This window comes from Hyaena hyaena, unplaced genomic scaffold (assembly GCF_003009895.1).
Source record: "Hyaena hyaena isolate Hyena2069 unplaced genomic scaffold, ASM300989v1 scaffold_890, whole genome shotgun sequence".
NCBI lineage: Eukaryota > Metazoa > Chordata > Mammalia > Carnivora > Hyaenidae > Hyaena > Hyaena hyaena.
Window position 1 is genome coordinate 480,819 of NW_024081524.1, and position 20,206 is coordinate 501,024.

Sequence of the window (20,206 nt, forward strand, 5' to 3'; positions counted from 1 at the left end):
GCCTTAGGAAACTTCTATCATCCCCGGCACTGTGGGGGGAGAGGGGGCTCGAAGACGCAGACGGGAACTTAAAACCCTCCAGCCGAGCGTAGATCGAGATCATCAGCTAAAGTTTATGACCGAGAGTTCCTGGGCAGTGGGTCTCAAGGAGGAACTCGTTTCCTCACGCCGTTGGTTTCTCCCTCCTCTCCCCCCCCCGGCTCTGAGGAGATGGTATAACCCACTTCCGGAGTTCCACCCTCCCTCCCCGCCTCCGGCCGCGGGAAATCTCGCGATGGAGGGAGGAGGCGGTGAGGCGGCGGGCGCTGCGGGCTGCCGTGGTGGCGGGTGCGGCCCCACGTGGGGCTCCCGGCCGGGCCGGGCCGGGCGGGGGTGGGAGCCGCCGGCCGCCGGCCTGGCTCGGAGCGCGGCGTGCGGGGCACGGCCCGCGGGGCCCTGCGGCGAATAAGTCGCACCGTGTGCGGCACGGTCTTCTGAGGGAACCGGAGTCCCGCTGTGTGGGTGGGAAGCAGCGTTGCCCCTTGCTCGCTGGGCCTCGGCGGGCGGTAACTTAACCTCTCTGTGCCTCAGTTACCTTGCTTGCAGACAACGGTAGTTATCTGCCTTGCACAGCTGAAAGGACTCGGGGAGAACAGTGCCGGGCTCCCAGCAAGTTCTAAGTGCTCGTTAAAGAAGTCCCCCTTTTGCACCGTTAGCCCAGTACTTGGCCAACGTTAGACGGCTAGTAAGAAGCAGGGTTGCGCAGCGCCGAGGGCCCCCCGCCCCGAAGCAGCGTTGCGCTGCCTTGGCGACCTTTCCTGCCCATTCTATCTTGCTAATTCTCCGTCTTCTAAACGCCTTCTGCCGCCTTTTCCCGAGGACGCTGGTCATGACCTCCTGTTTTAGGGGCTTCGATGCGGCCACAGGAAGCGAGAGTACAGCTGACCTTTGAACAACGGGGCCGTTGGGGGTGCCGCTGCAGTCAGGCCTGTGCAGTCCAAATCCCCCGTGACTTTTGACACCCCCTCCCCCGTCCAGTTTTACTAACAGCCTGTTGTGGGCCAGAGGTCAATTAACCTAGTTTGTATGTTAGATGCTGTGCTCTTCTAATAAAGTAAGCTAGAGGAAAGGTGTTATTAGAATTATAAAAGAAAATAAATTTACTGCCTAGAAAAAAAAAATCCACGTGTAGGTGGATTTGTGCAGCTCAAAGCCGTGTCGGTGACGGATCAACTGTGTTGAGGAACCGATTCTGGGAGCCTTATCCCGAGTGAAGGAGGCCAGTCCTAGCAGATCACGTGCAGAGTAGGGGGTCTGGGGACCGCGTCAATTAGGGGTTGCTTAGGGCTAAGGTGTGAAGGGGAAGGTGGGGGTGATAGGTAAAGGTTAAGAGCTTCTGGGGGTAATGGGAACGTTTTAAAATTGACTGTGCTGATGGTTACACCCATCTGTGAATAGATTGAAAACCTTAGGATTGTATATGTTAAGTGGGCACATTGTATGGTATATGAATTACATATTCATATGTGTTAAGCCTGTTAAAAATTGAGGATCTCTTCCCACGGGTAGTATTGAGACTAACAATAGCAGCGAACACTCGTTACTTACTGTCTCATTTAGAGCACTAAGTGCCCTATATGTATTTCTTTTAACTCTTCAAAAAAAATTTTTTTAATGTTTTATTTACTTCTAGGAGAGAGAGAAAGCATGAGCAGGGGAGGGTCAGAGAGAGAGGGAGTCACAGACTGAAACAGGCTCCAGGCTCTGAGCTGGCAGTCAGCACAGAGCCCGACGCGGGGCTCGAACCTACGAACCGTGAGATCATGACCCAAGCGAAAGTCGGACGCTTAACCGACTAAGCCACCCAGGCACCCCTTCTTTTAACTCTTCAAATAACCCTGTGAGGATGGTATTATTTCTGAGTTTTAGGGGGGAAGAATCTTAGGCTTGGCAAAAACTTCTCGAATGTTTCGCACGAGTTAAGTTCTGTGAATCCAGAACCTTATGACTCCAATCCTTGTAACCACTCACTGTACTGTATAATTAGAAGGCCCACAGGGTAATTTTACAGAGGCATGGCAGATGGTCTTTGTCTCTTTAAAAAACAATCAAATGCATGACTGTTGCTCTAGTGTGTAAATTCCTCCATACGATGCTGAAACGTGTAACAAAATGTGTAACAAAATGTGTTTGAAATTATTGCTTTCTATCAAACACCGTCACCTACCTAAACTTTACTTTTACCTTCCCTCCAGCACCAGCGGGAGACTTTTCTTGTTCTTGTTTCTGAGTTGGTTTTCCACTGTGAAACTAGTTTTGTTTTATTCTATTTTATTTTATTACCGCATTTTGTACATTATATATTGTTTTAAATATCTTCTGTATAAATACATTTTAATATTTATATATGAAATACTTATTATACATATAAATATATTTTATCAAATTGGCTTCCGCACAACACCCAGTGGTCACCCCAGCAAGTGCCCTCCTTCATGCGCATCACCCACTTTCCCCTCTCCCCCACCCCCATCCATCCTCAGTTTGTTCTCAGTATTTAAGAGTCTCTCATGGTTTGCCTCCCTTCCTCTCTGTAATTTTTCCTCCCTTCCCTTTCCCCATGGTCTTCTGTTAAGTTTCTCAATAGCCACATATGAGTGATAACATATCTGTCTTTCTCTGCCTGACTTATTTCACTTAGCATAGTACCTTCCAGTTCCATCCATGTTGCTGCAAATGGCCAGAGTTCATTCTTTCTCATTGCCAAGTAGTGTTCCATTGTATACATAAACCACATCTTCTTGATCCATTCATCAGTCGATGGATATTTAGACTCTGCATGATCTGGCCATTGTTGAGAGTACTGCTGTGCACATTGGGGTCCATGTGCCCCTATGCATCAGTACTCCTGTGTCCGTTAGGTAAATTTCTAGCAGTGCTGTTGCTGGGTCATAGGGTAGTTGTCTTGTTAATTTTTTGAGGCACCGCCACACTGCTTTCCAGAGCAGCTATACCAGTTTGCATTCCCACCAACAGTGCAAGAGGGTTTCTGTGTGAAACTAGTTTTCAAAGTCGGTTTAGAAACCCCTCGGTGGCTCGGTCGGTGGAGAGTCCAACTCTCACTTTTGGCTCATGATTCCATGGCAGGGGGATTGAGCCCTGGATCAGGTTCCTCACTAAGTTTGGAGCCTGTTTGAGATGCTCGCTCTGTCTTGCTCGCGCTTTCTCTCTCACTCTCCCCCTCCCCACCTCCTCCTCTCCCGCCCCCCTTCTGCCCCTCTCCCCTGCTTGCACATATGAGTGTTCTGCCTCTAAAATAAAAACAAAACAAAGCTCACTTTAGGGGACCTCAGGCTTCCAGAACAAAGCTCTGCTGTGCCTGATGTTGGGGATTGGTCAGTTGCTCTGGACCAGTGACTCACTGCACTGGGCCAGCTTTTCGTGTGTCCTGTGTTCACGTTTGTACCTCACAAAGTTGTAACAGATCACCACATATGAGTATGGTAGGCACATCCCCCAAATAGGTCCGTGTCCTAATCCCTGGAATGGGTGAATATGTTACACGAGAGAATCTACAGATGGGATGAAGTTAATGGCTTTGAGATGGGCGATTCCGCTGGCTTGCCTGGATGTGCCCACTGTCATCACAGGGTCCCTGTAAAGAAAAGGGAGGGGCATCTGGGTGGCTCATTCTGTTGAGTGTCTGACTCTTGATATCAGCTCAGGTTGTGGTCTTATGGTTGCGAGTTTGAATTCCGTCTTGGGCTCTGCTGACAGAGCGGAGCCTGCTTGGGATGCTTTCTCCCTCTCCCCCTGCCCTTCTGCTCAAGCTCACGCTCTGAAAATAAGTAAATAGATTTAAAAATGAAGGGGGGAGGCAGGAGAGTCGGAAGGGGTGTCCTGATGGAAGCGGTGGTTGGGGTTACGTGGGGGCACTGGCCCGGGAATGTGGGCAGCCTCTAGAAGCTGGAGAAGGCAAGCAAGCGTACCCGCCGTACAGCCTCCAGAAGGAACCCAGCGTGTCCACCCCATTTCAGCCATCTGATCTCCAGATGACCAACAGGCGTGTGTTGTTTTAACCCTCTAAGTTGGTGGTGGTTTCCGACTGCAGCCTTGGGAATGGGATCCAGTGGGCATTTTGAAGGGCTTACTAATTCCTGCAGCCATGAACATGAACATCTTCTAGTGACTAGAATCCATTGTCCCCCGTCTTACTGTCTTGTTTGTTAGGATTCCTGTGTTTTTGGCCTTGTCTTCTCTGCCAACTGAGCTGCTTCAGGGCAGTCTTGCTCCCTGTAGGGTTCAGCATGTAGCCAGCCGCGGATAAATAATAACAGCAACTGATCCCGTTGTGCTGGGCAGTGTTCTGAGTGTGTCCACCAGTTTCATCGGCACGGCGACTCTAGTCCCCATGTTACAGATAAGCAAACCGGGGTCCAGAATGGTGCAGGGTCATACTGTTAGCAAGGTACAGAGCCCAGGTCCTCAGCTTGGGGTTCTGTTCTTACTTGATGTGTCCTCACTTCCTTAGATTTTAAAATCATCCATTTCAGTCCCCAGAACTTGAGATCTTCCTAAGAATGTATTTTATTTTATTTAATTTATTTTAAGTTTATTTACTTACTTTGAGAGAGAGTATGCACACATGGGAGGAGGGGCAGAGAGAAAGGAAGAGGGAGAGAATCCCAAGCAGGCACCACAGTGCGGAACCTGACACACTCATGAGCTGTGAGATCACAACCTGAGCTGAAATCAGGAGTTGGATGCTTATCTGACTGAACCACCCAGGCGCCGTGAGAAAGTGTTTTATTTTTTTTTAAAGCTTTTTTTTTAATGTTTTATTTATTTCTGAGAGAGAGAGAGAGCATGAGCAGGGGAGGGTCAGAGAAAGAGGGAGACACAGAATCCAAAACAGGCTCCAGGCTCCGAGCTAGCTGTCAACACAGAGCCCGACGCGGGGCTTGAACCCACGAACCGTGAGATCATGACCTGAGCCGATGCGTAACCTCTTGAGCCACCCAGGCCTCCCCCCCAACAATGTATTTTAAAGGGTAAAACTCATGAGGGTTCAGGATCATTCATCTCTCTGTTTTCAATGATTGGAGTTTACTTTATTTCATGCTGGTGCATTGAAATACTTAATTTATTTTTTGTTCTTTTTGGGTCTTCTTTAAAGTCTTTTTGGTACCATACTAATTTTTTTAGTGAAACCTGATTTTGCTCTCTCATTATTTCAAAATTGTATTAGTGCACCTGGATTATGGATGCCTGACCAGTTTTGATGTGGAATCCTCACATCTTATTTAAAATAGGGCAGTAATTGGACATTTTAATGCTTATTTGTGAGGCTTTGTTCTAAACCAGAAAAATAGAGAGTTCATGGTTAACATCTGTATTAATGGATATATTGAATCCATAAAATATCAAATAAGGATGAATACATTGTTTTCTAAGGATGACTCAAGAAAGAATCATTATGTTGGGAAGAAAAGATTTTAGTTTTCCATTAGATTTGAATACTTTTCTCTAAAACAGGTTAATTTAGTTGAGAGGATATAGAACTCATTGTGGAAACCTTCAATGGTAATTTAGATTGTATCCAGCCAAGTTATCCTTCTTTAAACAGTATGAGTCTGTCAATAAGAATCAGAAGGAAAATACTACCTTGGATTTCAGATTGCGCGTGACGTGTGTATTTCTGCTTGTTTCCCTTAGGGAAGCCCCCGGAAGTACTTGAAGAAAGTCCGTCAGGATGGGGTGTGCCTCCCGGCCCTGGAGCCAACGGTGTGAAGAAACGCAGCTGGGGGTTCTTACTCACTGGGGTTGTTGGTGGGACACTGGTGGCCATGTACGCCGTGGCCACCCCGTTTCTAACACCGGCCCTCCGAAAAATTTGTTTGCCGTTCGTACCCGCAACTACAAAGCAGATCGAAAACGTCGTGAAGATGCTTCACTGCAGAAGAGGACCCCTGGTTGACATCGGCAGCGGCGACGGTCGTGTTGTGAGTGGCGCTGAGGCGTTTTAGGGTTTCTAACTGGAAGTTTCAAAATTTCTGCCTCACGTTTCTTGTGAGGCTTATGCAAAGCCCTGTTAAATCTGACCGTTTAGTTAAGTCGTCGTTTATTTTGTGTGTGCTTAGTGATCAAACCTTCCAGCGTGTTTTGGAATTTTTTTTTTTCCCTCAGATTTAATTTTTCTGAAAGGAAAAAAGTGCTCTGCAGACTGCCAGGTTAAAAGGAGCAATGAATTGATAATTATGAAATCATCCAGTAAAAAATCTTGGGGCAGCAGAGGCGGTATAATTAGAGGAAACCTACTGAGTCACAGGGTTTAACATAGTTGGTTGCTCTCTTATTTACTGATATTCTTACATGCATAATAATTCTCATGGGCTAATGTAGAGTTAAAATGGGAAAGAGCCAGTGCCATTAACCCTCATTTATCCAAAGATCAGACTTGAGTGAGCTCAGCACACTGACTCCAGCTGAGAACCTATAAATAAGGCTTCAGGGCCCTGACTGCCCAGCGGGTGTCTGAGAGCACGTTCCTCCCTGGGCCCCATGGCACTGTCCTGAGGCCTCCATCAATGAGCCGGAAAGTGAGGAGAGCAGTAGTCAAGGCCTGTGTTCTGCAAGCATCTCTGTGGAGACTAGAAGGGGCATGACCCCTTTCACCACCCCTGCAGCATGGACCTTGCGATTTAATCACAGTGACTTGAATATCCAGGAAGAGGTTAGAAGGTGACTTGTTTTGAACAAATCAAGAGATGTATATATGTATTTTATTTTAGAGAGAGAGTGTGAGTGGGGGAGAGGGGCAAAGGGGGAGAGAGAGAGAATGTTTAAATTTTTAAAAAAATGTTTGTTGACTTTTGAGAGAGAAAGAGAGAAAGAGGGAGCTTGAGCAGGGGAGGGGCAGAGACAGAGGGAGACACAGCGTCTGAAGCAGGCTCCAGGCTCCAAGCTGTTGGCACTGAGCCAGATGTGGGGCTCAAACTCACGAACCGAGAATTCTTGACCTGAGCTGAAGTCAGGTACTAAACCGACTGAGCCACTCAAGTGCCCTGAGAGAGAATCTTTTTTTTAAAAAAAAATATATGTTTATTTATTTTTGAGAGAAAGAGAGAGAGAGTGCACAAGCAGAGGAGGGCCAGAGAGAGAGGGAGATACAGAATTCAAAGCAGGCTCCAGGCTCCAAGCTTCCCCGTCCCCCCCACCCCCGCCCCCGACATGGGGCTCAAACCTGTAAACTGTGAGATCATGACCTGAGCTGAAGTCGGAAGCTCAACTGGCTGAGCCACCCAGGTGCCCCCGAGAGAATCTTTGGCAGGTTCCATACTCAGCACGGAGCCTGATGTGGGGCCCGATCCCATTTCTGTGGGATCACGATCTGAGCTGAAATAAAGAGCAGGGCGTTGAACTGACTGAACCACCCAGGTGCCCCTCAAGATGTATATATTAATCAGGAGGAAGTTTTAAAATGCAGATTTGAATGCTTTACACATCTGAATAGTTTCTTTGTGGTTTCCTCTTTTTCCTAAGGGGGTGACACTGTAGTTAACTAGGGAGATTACTTTTGGTGGACGCCTCCTTCAGGCAGGCTCCCCTGAAGAGCCGGCAAGGCAGATGAGCAGAGGCCCCGGGGCCAGCCCACTTTCCTCACCTTACAGAGGCCGGTGGCATTCTATGGTTGACTTTATTCTGACCCATTCCATTTCTCTTTTACCTGTTTTCAGTTTTGAGTGAGCTGTCTTTAAAGACTAAGGGACTGTGTGAGTAACAGCAGGTTCTTCTGGGACGGGTCATTTTGATTGTGTATTACAGCCAGTTGACAGAACATTCTCTCAGGCAGGCCAATCTTGCCCGCTGCTGTGCTGTCACTGCTGGGGAGACACACTGGGTTTTCAGCAGCTTGTCAGGCCTCCCCAGGGGTCGGCCGGTCCAGAAGCGCTTTATCCACAGCAAACCTGCCTGCTGCAGTGCTCGACGTGAAATCTTTGACAGAAACACAAAAACTGAGTTTAACTTAGCCTCGTCCTGTCTACAAAGCTGTGGAGCTTTAGAGATCTGCCTTTAAATGATATTTTGAACAAAAGTGCCCTTTTTTATTGGACATTTTGATTCTAGACCATAAATGGGAGGTATTCATATAATCTGACCATGTAAAGTTGAGATTTTTTTTTTAATTCAGTTTTTTAAATTTATTTGGAAAATTCCAGTACAGTTAACATACAGTGTCTTGTTACTTCCAGGTGTACAATGTAGTGATTCGGCATTTCTGTGTGTTACTCAGTGCTCCTCCTGATAAGTGTCCTCTTCATCCACCACCTGTCACCCCCCCCCCCCGGGAACCACCTGTTTGTTCTCTAGAGTTAAGAGGGTGTGGTTTTGTCTCCTGTGTTTTGTTCATTTTGTTTCTTAAATTCCACATATGGGTGAAATCATAAAGTATTTGTCTTTCTCTTATTAGCATCATACGCTTCTAGATCCATCCATGTCATTGCAAATGGCAAGATTTCATCCCTTTTTTATGGCTGAGTAATATTTCATTGTGTGTGTGTATATATATGTATATATACACCTCTTCTTCGTTCTATCGATAGATATTGTGAATAACGCTGCAATAACTATAGAGGTGCATGCATCCCTTTGAATTAGTGTTTTCATCTTTGTGGATACCCAGTAGTGGAATTACTGGATCATACGGTCATTCTATTTTTAATTTTTTGAGGAATCTCTGGACTGTTTTCCATAGTTTCTCACCAGCAGTGCATGAGGGCTCCTTTTTCTCCACGTCCTTGCCAACATCAGTTTATTGTGTTTTGAGATTTTAGCCATTCTGACAGGTGTGAGGTGATACCTCATTGTAGGTTTGATTGTATTTCCCTGGTGATGAGTGATGTTGAGCATCTTTTCATGTGTCTCTTTGGCCATCTGTATGTCTTCTTTGGTGAAATGTCTGTTCATGTCTTCTGCCCATTTTTAATTGGGATGTTTTCGGGGTTTTGGTGTTGAGTATGGAAGTTCTTTGTGTATTTTGGTCACTCACTTCTTATCAAATATATCATTGGTAGATATCTTCTCCCATTCCATAGGTTGATATTTTTATCTTGAATAAACACTGACTTCTTTCTGCAGGTGATAGCAGCTGCAAAGGAAGGATTCACCGCTGTTGGTTATGAGTTAAATCCATGGCTAGTGTGGTACTCCAGGTACCGCGCTCGGCGAGAAGGGGTGCAGGACTCTGCCAAATTTTATATCTCAGATTTGTGGAAGGTACGTAAGGCAAGAATGGTCCTAGGAAATGCCAGCCAAAACTTTATACTTCATAATTAGTATGATTAAAAAAAAGTAAAATGGAGGCACTTGGGTGCCTCAGTCAGTTAAGTGTCTGACTTCGGCTCAGGTCATGATTGCATGGCTTGTGAGTTCAAGCCCCTCCTCGGGCCCTGTGCTGAGAGCTCAGAGCCTGGAGCCTGCTTCGGATTCTGTGTCTCCCTCTCTCTCTGCCCCTCCCTCGCTCATGCTCTGTCTCTCTCTCCTTCAAAAATAAATAAACATAAGAAAAGAAAAACCAGTGTAAACCGTATTAAAGGAAAAATAGTTAAAATACAAGCATAATGTTTCTGGATACTGAAATGTGAACACCTTTAAATTGACAGGTTTACATGCCAACTCTTTTAGAGTAGTAGCTTAAGGCTTTAAACCTGATAGGTCATGTGAATTCCAAGAATTTGCTCAATTAAAAAAGTTCTCATTTCTATATTTCTATTTATTATAAAACGATGAGACTTTTTTTTTTTTACCTCATTTGGAAATCTTATAAATTACAGACATTAATTTGTTAACATTCTTGGTAAATGGTAGACTTTCTGCGTGTGCGTGCTTGTGCATGCGTATAGGTGTGTGTGCGCATGTCTGTGTATGTACGTGTGTGTAGGTGTGTTTTGCAAGAGGCAGAGATGAGTGCAAAAGAAAGAATCCTCCATGTTGTCATGGTTCTTTCTGGTCTTCATAATGTATGAGAATCTTCCACATTTATTTGTACTCTAAAAAACCATGCCCTGTGATTTTGCTTTAGGGAAGATCCATAAAATGCTTTTTCTTAACTAAGAATTTCCCATTGTAATATTGTCATCGGTAGTTTATAAGAATTCACTTGAGTTTTGCTTGCGTTGTTTTTTATCTGGTATATATGTAAACGATCTCTCTACAGAATACATAAGACTTTTATTGGGCAATAAGAATTTTGACTGGCAAAGCACTTTTCCCCCCAGTTTTTCAACTAAAGACCATTTTGTTTCAGTTTTTGGTTAGTATTTTCGAGAGGAGAAGGGGGGACTAGAACTTTAAGGATGGCTCAACACGAAAGACCGGCGGATCTCAGGTCTTGCGAGTCCTTGCCAAGCTAGTTGGGCGTATGTTGGGGTAACAGAGAGAGTGTGGACTGAGACATGGGTGGCCACCAGCTGGTCACCGGATGCGTCACTGGCATGTCTGACAAATGACCCCTGGGGGGCCCTGCGTGGCGTGTCCCTGACGATGCCAGGAGTGACTTATGGAGAGGCGTGTAGAAAACTGTAATAGATTGAACTACAGTGGATTCTTCCTGTGAAATCTTAAAGGGAGCCATTCCTTGTGAAAACCTACTATTTGATGAAATGGAGCCTCATATTTGGCCTTTTAAAATTAATCTGTGCATTGTTTCCCCTCTTCTTTAGGTTACCTTTTCGCAGTACACAAACGTTGTTGTTTTCGGTGTGCCCCAGATGGTGAGTATGAGTCCTTCTTTCCCCTGGTTGGTTGACCCTGGTCGTGGGTGGCCCCTCCAGCTCCACCAGGCGCCTCCGTGGCCCCCCGCCCACGTGCCCACAGCAGCCAGGCGCCCACGGCAGTAGCCTATGGATTCTGCGGGAACATCAGATTTCAGTTCACTGGCTTGACAAAGTACTTCAGGGCCTTGAAACTTGAATCATAAAAGATTCAGTCATGTTGTTAAAACTTTTACGTCAGATAAAATTTTCAATGACCTACCTCAGCCCGAAAAGTTCCAATCTGGAAACTACTTTCTGAGCTGCCAGCGTCTGATGCGGTTGGAGGGAGACTTTGGCGGGTGCTCACTTAACGCCCAGCTGAAGTCACCTGGGAGAGTTCATGGCATGTTCCCTTCCAATCGATTGTCCCTCTGGCTTTGCACTGAGGCCTTTTCGAGGGCGGGTGAGCGGTGGCTAGTTGCAGTTGACCTCAGCTGACTGATTTGTATCAAACTTTGATTACGTACTTTCACAAGTGAAAATACCGTGGCGTCTGGGCTGAAAATGGTTCTGAATTTAGCCTTTGGAAAGACGACCAGGATGGGTACTTTTATTGTCGTTGTTGGTTTACAGACCATAGAAAGAAATCCCTTTTCATTTTTCAAGGTCTGTTATTGTAGCCATAATAGCCTTGACAAAATTGGATGTTTGCTAAAATGCCACTATATAACTGATATGTATGGTTTTTAATTTTAAAAAAAGGGATATTTACTTTTTGGTTGTTTTGTTTTCTTATTCGCACTTTAGTTTTTGTCTAAGGTGGTTTAGTGCTTGAGAAATGTATTCTGACTATCAGAAAGTTGAGTACAATGCCACTTTTTTTTTAAGTTGATTTAGAAGTGCTTTTGTTACATATTCTTAAAAGGAACAGGATTCTGTGTGTTTGGAAATCTCAATAAGCCTAAAATTAAGATGAAACCTGATGTTTGCATTTTTGTTAGAGAAATCAAGAGAAGGGGGCACCTGGGTGGCTCAGTCCGTTGAGCGTCCAATTCATGATTTTGGCTCAGGTCAGGATCCCAGGGTTGTGGGCTCGAGCCCTGTATTGGGCTCTGTGCTGCCAGTGTGGAGCCCACTTGGGATTCTCTCTCTCCCTCTCTCTCTGCCCCCCTCATGCTCTCTCTTTCTCAAAATAAATAAACTTACAAAAAAAAAAAAAGGAAATTACAAGGGGCGAGATTTCAAGTCATTTGAGAAGACTGTTGGGGACCCAGGCACTGCCGTGCAGCTTGTTGGTTGGTTACTACCTGTGAAGTCTGGCTGTTCCTTTGGAATAATTAGCATCTCAGAGCAAATAAATTTAATCTGATTTCCATGCTTTATGAAAACAGAAAGTTAATATTTATTGAGACTTCCATGCCATGCTGAGAGGCTGGCTGATGCTGGCCCGAGATGTGGGCTGCCCAGGCCCCAGTGGGGGGCAGCAGTGGCCTTTGGCGGCGTCACCACGGAACCCCTGGGCCCCAACCCCGTGTGTCTTCCCGTGTTTGAGTTTGGTCAGTGTGTGGAGCTGTTCACCTAGCGGAAATAAGAGTCCTATTTTTTTTTTTTTGATGAATGCTTTTGCAATTGTCCATTTTTCTGTACACAGAGAACCCTTAAATAAAGAACTCGTAACACTGCACTGTTCCCGAGACAAAGGGGGGCAACTGCAGTGCACAAAGTGGCCACGTTCCCCGGAGTGAGCGAGGGGTTCAGCCAGCGGGCCATTTCCCACGCAGGTGCCTCATCCCGGGACCCACAGGGGTGCATTCCTGCGCGCAGGGCCCCGTGGTAGCTTCGCCTGCGGGGAGCGGGGAGGGTGCTGGCTGGGGGTTCAGGAGGCCGGCTCTGCCCCCCGGAGCCGCCTGCGGGAGCCCCGATCGGGGGTCTTCTAGTGAAAGGCGCTTCCCTTGTCCCGGCGCTGGTTGGCAATCCGGTCATGGCCTCATGGCTCCCACGCCAGCGTAGCACGAACGTTTCCTGTGGCGGCCGAGGCACACTCAGGCCCAGGGAGGGCAGGGAGAAAGCGCGGCCCGTGAGGGGTGGAAGCCTGGCGTTCTAGAACTCGTCCACCCGCTTCTCATACCACCCTGACTTGCTAACAGCTCTGAGCTTTTGTGGCTCGAAATACATTTCAGCACAGGTGTGTCTCTGGCCCCCCAGGAGTGAGGCATCCCGTTTGGCTCTGGTAGATCCAGTGCTAGCACGGCAAATAGCCACATGTAACTCTAGCTCATGCTCCTCTTCTCAAAATGTGGAACAGATCATTCGTGACCTTGTTTAAAACCTGAGTGGATGTCTTGCTGTTTTAAAGCAGCGAAGATAAGGCCCAAACACTCCATGTGGCCCGAACTGACCCCTGCTCTCCCAGCTCTGTGTGCCAGCCCCCTGCCCTCTTCCCCTGGACTCCACGGTGTGAGCTGTGTTCTTCCTTCTGACTTCAGTCCCCCCAGCTCTGGGCCAGGTTGGTGAGCTACTGACCAATTACAGGCCGGGTGTCTTCCTCCAGGAGGTCGTCCCTGATTGCCCCGTGAGACAAACCCCAGTACCCCTGTTTTCCATCCGCACTGTGCCTGTTCCCATCTCTGTAGTGAGTTGCTGTGTATTTCCTCACATGATGGCTTCGGCAGGTTTGCTGTGTGGACCGCACTGTGAGCTCAAGAGTGAGGGCCGGCCCCGTCTTTGCTTCCAGACCCCCTGCACAGCAGCACCAGCACAAAGTAACAGCTCAGGAAATACTTGTTAAATGAATGAAGAGTGTGGTAGACACATACCCATTAATGGTACTTCCTAGTGGGTGTTAAATTTCATAACTTCAAAGACTAATTTTAGTTACAGATCCTATTGTGAATTGATGAGCAAAAATAATACCGAGTTCTGATAAAGATATATGATTCACGACGGAATCCTTTATCCTTTGTCTGTCCATTTATTTGGGGCCGCTAAATGCTGGCTCTGTTCTAATCACTTGGATACTTTAGTGAATGGAAAAGAGAAACATCCCTGCCCTGAAGTGCCTGTACACTGCGGGGAGAGCACCTCTTACCTGGGTACGTCCATAAAATATGTCTGCAGTAGCAGGGGTAAGTGCCGAGGGGCGGACCACAGACAGTCCCTGAAAACGGGACGTTTGGAGGAAAGGGGGAAGGTGCCAGGCAGAGCCACTGCAGAGGTGCCCAGGGGTGTGTGCCCGGGTAGTGTCAGGAGCAGGGAGAGGTGATGTCAGACAGGAAGTAGGGGCTGGACCTGAAGGACGTTGTGCTGTTCCAATGCAGGCGCCGTGGTGGGTTTGAGCAGAGGATCCCAGGCTGCTGTGTGGACACCGGATGTGGGTAGAAGCTGGGAGATGGGTTTTGAGCTCTTGCAGGCATCCAGACGGTAGGTGCGCTAGGCTTGTGTCCAGGCAGAAGTGGTCAAGTTCTGGATGCATCGTGGAGATGGAGTGAATGGTATGAGGCGGCACATCCAGTGTGGAGCATACGAGAAAGAGGGACCAAAGCCGCCCGAGGGTTTTGGCCCGAGTAACTAAGTTTGCAGTTGTTACTGAGGCAGGAGGGGTGCAGGCAGAGGTGCTGGGGGAGAGGGCCAGGAGTTCCTCCGGCAGGTGAAGCCCCAGGTGTGCGTGCAGGTGGGAGGTTGGCAGTGGTACCTGGAGGGGTCTGCGGCTCAGGAAGGGGAGGGGCTGGAGATTGCACATCAGTCCCAGAGGCGCAGAGTGGCCGATGTCACCGGGGAGGAGGCAGAGTGGGTCAAGTCCTGAGTTCTGGCCTCTGATAAAAGAGGGGCACCCAGCAAAGGACCCGAGAGGAGGTGTTGGGTAGGAGGGAAGCCCACGGGGGTTGAGGGTTACCCTAGAAGCCTGGGGACGATTTGAGGAGGAGGGAGCCATCAATTGGCCCGAAGAACTGCTCACGGGCGTGGCTAATTTGTCTTGTCTTAGAGCTGGTTTCAACTTGGGCTTAAAGGTTATTTTGTTTTTTTCCCCCTTCATAGTTTATTGTCAAGTTGGTTTCCATATAACACCCAGTGCTCATCCCCACAAGTGCCCTCCTCTATGTCCATCTCCCCCTTCCCCTCCCCCCACCCCCATCAGCCCTCAGTTTGTTCCCAGCATTCAAGAGTCTCTCATGGTTTGCCTCTCTCCCTCTCCCCCACCATTTTTCCTCTTCTTTGCCCCCACGGTCCTCCATTAAGTTCCTCCTAATCCTCCTATACGTGCAAACATATGGTATCTGTCCTTCTCTGCCTGACTTATTTCGCTCAGCATAATACCCTCTAGTTCCCTCCATGTTGCTATACGTGGCCAGATTTCATTCTTTCTCATTGCCATGTAGTATTCCATTGTATAGATAAACCACATCTTCTTGATCCATTCGTCCGTTGATGGACACTTAGGCTCTTTCCATGTTTTAGCTATTGTTGAGAGAACTGCTATGAACATTGGGGTACATGTGCCCCTATGCATCAGCACTCCTGTATCCCTTGGGTAAATTCCTAGCAGTGCTATTGCTGGGTCCTAGGGGAGTTTTACTGTTAATTATTTGAGGAACCTCCACACTGTTTTCCAGAGGGGCTGTACCATTTTACATTCCCACCAACAGTGTAGGAGGGTGCCCGTTTCTCCACATCCTCGCCAGCATCTAGGATCCTCTGATTTGCTCATTTTAGCCACTCTGACTGGTGTGGGTGGTATCTCAGTGTGGTTTTGATTTGTATTTCCCTGATGAGGAGGGATGCTGAGCATCGTTTTCATGTGTCTGTTGGCCATCTGGATGTCCTCTTTGGAGGAGTCTGTTCATGTCTTCTGTTGGACCTAAAGTTTTGAAGATGTAAGGAGAATATGATGAGTTTGTGTCACTTTGAAGCCTGTAATTGTATGAATAATTGTGAATTCCATTAGACACACACGACACATCACTGCCTCTCTCTGTGAGTGATCTAAAGACCCAGGCTCATTGCATATTTATGTGTAATTTAGCCAGTTAATTTCTTGTGATTGAAATAGCGCCTTTCATTTGTGGCTGTATCTTGACTTAGCATATGACAGTCATTGGGAAATAAAAGAAACTGTAAAAGAGAAAAGAATAATGGTGACATGAATAAGTTTACAATTATTCTTTTTATGAACAAAATTACCATAAGAAACCTTTGATATTTTGGAAACATACATATTGTTTCATTCTGTGCTGATTTAATTTTTCCCTCAATGAACAAAACTTTCTTTCTTTTCTTTTCTTTTTTTTTTTTTTTTAAGGAAATCTTTTACTGGCTGTTAAAAGAGTAGAAATATCCCGTCCCTAATGGAATTTATTCTTTGTTATCTTGGAATTAATTGTAACGAAGAATTAGGATCTTGGTTCTCTGTAGCCATAGGCCATGCAGAGGACTTTCCCCAAGCCACTTTTTAAAGATATAGGTCAGGAATAAAGTTTTTATAGAGCGCTATTGATTTGTTTGTCTTGATTTATTTGGTTGGTTTTAAAGGGATTCGTTTTGCTCAGGTCTTGGTTTTGAGATATTATTTCCCGTTTAGAGGAACCAGGAATGTTTGAGGGGTGTCTGATCTGAGGGCTGAGTTGGGGATCGATAACGAAAGCCTGGAGTTTTGTTGATCCCAAGTCTAAGGAAGTACGCGTTCAGAATATTTGTTGGGGGCACATCCAAAGGCGAGAGAAGCCAACTTGAGGAGGCTCCCAGTGGCCAGACGGGGGCAGTCAGAGCATCAGAGGAAACAAGGGTGAGAACGGGTTAGGACCCGCTGAATGAGACAGGAATCCAGGAGCATGTACTTAGGGCGATAGGGAGGCAGGTAGACAAGAAGGGAGAGTCCTTCCTTGCGGTAGAATGCTGTCAGACTGAAAGGAGTGATGTAATTAGCAACTGGCCACTTTGCAACCTTCCAGTGAAAATTAACTCAGGCCAGAACCATCAAGAGGACTCCATCTGGTGAGGGACAGCTCAGTGAGTGGCAGATACTCATATCGTTTCACGCTACGTCTGACACATTACTCATTATAAAGGAAAATTAGCAACCCCACTGTGGAGACACCGGCTTGTGACATCACTCTCAGGGCAGACGGTCCTCATGGGGGCCTGACTGTGGGGCCCTGAGAAGTTCACCGCCCCTGCTTGTGGGACTTTGCCAGAGATGCTCGGGCTCGGCTGTCACGGGCACACATCAGAAGATCCAAGGGGAGCGCCTCTGGGGATCACTGGCCTGTGTTCCTAACAATGTCATGAGCGACAAAGGAAGGTCGCAGGGCTGCTCCAGAGTGAAGTAGACTAAGGAGACATTCTGGCCAAATACCATATGACGTCATGAGGAAGAGCTTATAAAGGACGTCGTTGGGACATTAGGCAACATTGGAATGCGATTGGAATTATTATTACTGGAATACAATCTTAAATTTCCTGAATTTGGTAACTGAGCTGGGCTTATGTCTTAGAAAACACTGAGGCATCAAGGAATAAAGGAGCATGTTGTATGCAGCCTGTTCTCAAACGCTTTAGGAAGAGTATTCGTAGAGGAAGAGGGCAGATCGGAGAGAACAAATATGACAGAGTATTAAAAATTGGTGAAGCCGGGTAAGAAGTACAGGAATCCTTTGTTCTATTCCTGCAACTGTTCTGTAAATTTGAAATTTCTTCAAAATAACAAATTAAAAGAAGAAAGCAGAAAAAATGTTTTTAGGAGGTAAAGCTGGTAGGATCTGAAGATAAATTTTTATGCGATTGTTAATTTGCCCTTTTAATTATGATGGCAGTGTTTTCAGCAGGTGGATTGGTAATAAAAGGATCTAAAAATGATAAATAAGGATTTTACTTTTTTGAAATTATGTTGACTATCACAAAATTATCAGTGTATTGTAGATACCTCTTTGAAGAATTATGAAATATTTCATTATATTTCAAGTTGGCAGAGTGAGTATATTTTTTGATGGTCTTATTTCAAAATACCACATTTCACTGAATCTGGATGCTGTTAATTTTAAGATGCCCCATTGCTATTGAGAAAGAAAAAATACTGCCGATCGTAATTCTAAGATTACGTCCATTGTAAGGTGTATCTTGATTTCAGAGATGTTAAAAAACGTAGGAAAATGTGTTGAGACAAGGTGGACTGAAATGCTAGATGGGCAAATAATTTAAAGCTGCTTCTCATTTTAACGAGTGTCGCGTCCTGGTTTTAGGTAGGAAATCTGTCACCTCTGCTAAAAACGGCAGATTTTTTGATTGATTGTTTGATTGAAGATGTTCTTGTAACTGTTGCTAATGTGACTTCCGTGACTTAATGGATCGATGGATAATGTATTGGTGATCTTTCCTACAGCTGCTAATTTCTGCACAGGTATTTTCGGGCCCTCAACTCCACAAGGGCATTTGGGAATCTCTTCCTCCACCTGCTTGCTTAACTGACATAATGACTGTCGTTCTGCACAGATGCCGCGCTTGGAGGAGAAACTTGAGCTTGAACTGAAAGATGACGCCAGGGTCATTGCTTGCCGGTTCCCTTTCCCTCGCTGGACCCCAGACCACGTCACCGGGGAGGGGGTGGACACCGTGTGGGCGTACGACCTGCGCACGCTGCGAGGCAGGAGGCCCTGAAGACCTTCCAGTTGGTTGCGCGAACGTAGACTTTACAGAGAGTGGTTTCCCGAGGGACGGTGTCTTCGGTTTGGCAGAGATGTACGGCTGTGTCTTCAGGAAAGAGTATTTTTCTACGGTGTGGAATGAAAAACCATTACTTTGCTTAACTTCTGGAAAACAAACAGAAGTTCAGAACAGCAGGTAGATTTAAAGTCCCTTCCACGACATATTCAAAAAGTGGCCTTCCTTTCCATGCGCTCAGATGTATGAAAATATGGATGTGACAGTCAGCATCGATGGGCGGGAAAGATGGGGACAGCTCCTCATGTTGTAAAAAGTAGGATTTAATGCCAGAGATGAACAGAAATGCTTTTTAAAGAGGCTCTGTAGTAGCAAGTATTTGCAGTTTCCTCTGACTTATTTATAGTGAACGTTTGTCTTTCTTTTCTGTACTTCATGGCAAAGTTAATGTTCTTAAGGACTTAGGCCCTCGTGTTTTATAACTGCTCAGAAATAATTTGTTCCGAGCCCGGTGGCTTCCTGTGTCTTCTTAGATCTGAGATGCATGTGTGTGTGTGAATGTGTGTGTAGACACACACATCCGAACATTTCTGACGTCATGACGTACCTTCCAGTTGACGGTGTTTCGTGTCTGTGGTTGGCAGCCTTGCATGTCACAACGTGCTTGTAGCTGCCACCGGTGGGGTCTCGGGTGTGAGGAAGTGAGGTCGGAGGCGATGCCCGATGCAGCGGAGTTGGTGGGAACAACATAGGCCGTCGTGAGCTTGGCCGCCGCCACACCCAGGATCGCGTCCCTGCTCGGTACCTGCCTTGCGCCGGTCACGTGGCCTCCTGTAGCCTTGCTTTCCCGAGTGCCCTGAGCAGCTGTCAGCATGATGGTGCCCGAACAGGGGACTCTTTTTGTACAACTCATGACACCAAGTCTTTGGTCTGTAAGTGGTATTTGTTATTCCAGATACTAAAGAAAGGTTTATTCACAGAAGTTACAGATTATTTTTGCTACTCACGTCTTTATCTTATGAAAGTAGCTGCTTGTTTAGTATTCTCGTTTCTAAGAAGAGACCTGACTGATTTAGATGAAGACAAATTAAGGAAAACCTCTGAATGTGAATAGACCGCCTTCATGTATCTGAAAAGTTATTATATTAAACGGCAGCTCGAATAATCCCCGTGTATCACAGAAAAGAGTTGCGCTCCCTATCATATACCTGTACCTGTAACGCAAATGCCAAACTGTCATTATGGGTTTTTTTGGGTTTTTTTTTAATGTTTATTTTTATTTTTGAGAGACACACACACAGAGCGTGAGCAGGGGAGGGGCAAAGAGAGAGGGAGACAGAATCTGAAGCAGGCTCCAGGCTCTGAGCTGTCAGCACTGAGCCCAACGTGGTGCTCGAACTCACAAACCATGAGATGGTGACCTGAGCCAGTCAGATGCTTAACTGAGCCACCCAGGCTCCCCTGTGGAGGTTTGGTAAAATGAGATGGTTTGTATTTTTAACTAAACTCATGAAAATATGATCAGTTTGAGAATTTTCATTTAAATGAGAAGCCGCTGGGGACTCATTCATTCAGCAAATACTGTCTACTGTGTAATAAGCTTTTCTGATTTGGTGCCGATAGACACGCAGGACCCCTAATCTTATGGACTGTGTATTCAGAAGTGAGACGATTACGGAAGTGAGTGTTAGCGTGTGTGAAGATCTCTGAAAGAAGAAAACAGCGTGACGGTCGTGGGGGCCCGTCAGATTTTTGGCTGCCACTGTCCGTCCCTCCCCAGTAGCCCCCGATTTCTTTTTGAAGAGCGAATTCTCTACGACCGA

General features: G+C 46.4%; 1 protein-coding gene across 1 annotated transcript; it reads left to right on the forward strand.

The window, feature by feature from the left end:
* Nucleotides 1–197: 197 nt before the first annotated feature.
* Nucleotides 198–19,553, forward strand: ATPSCKMT (ATP synthase c subunit lysine N-methyltransferase). Its single transcript, XM_039220455.1, has 5 exons — nt 198–290; nt 5,695–5,981; nt 9,118–9,255; nt 10,701–10,751; nt 18,216–19,553. Exons 1-5 carry the CDS (start codon nt 275–277, stop codon nt 18,378–18,380), a joined length of 657 nt encoding a protein of 218 aa, XP_039076386.1. The 5' UTR covers nt 198–274; the 3' UTR covers nt 18,381–19,553.
* The last annotated feature ends 653 nt before the right edge of the window (nt 19,554–20,206 follow it).

Coding starts and splice junctions, on each gene's coding strand:
- ATPSCKMT (XM_039220455.1), top strand. Junction 5,982..9,117: donor GCAGCGGCGACGGTCGTGTT/GTGAGTGGCGCT, acceptor TTCTTTCTGCAG/GTGATAGCAGCTGCAAAGGA. Junction 10,752..18,215: donor TTTTCGGTGTGCCCCAGATG/GTGAGTATGAGT, acceptor CGTTCTGCACAG/ATGCCGCGCTTGGAGGAGAA.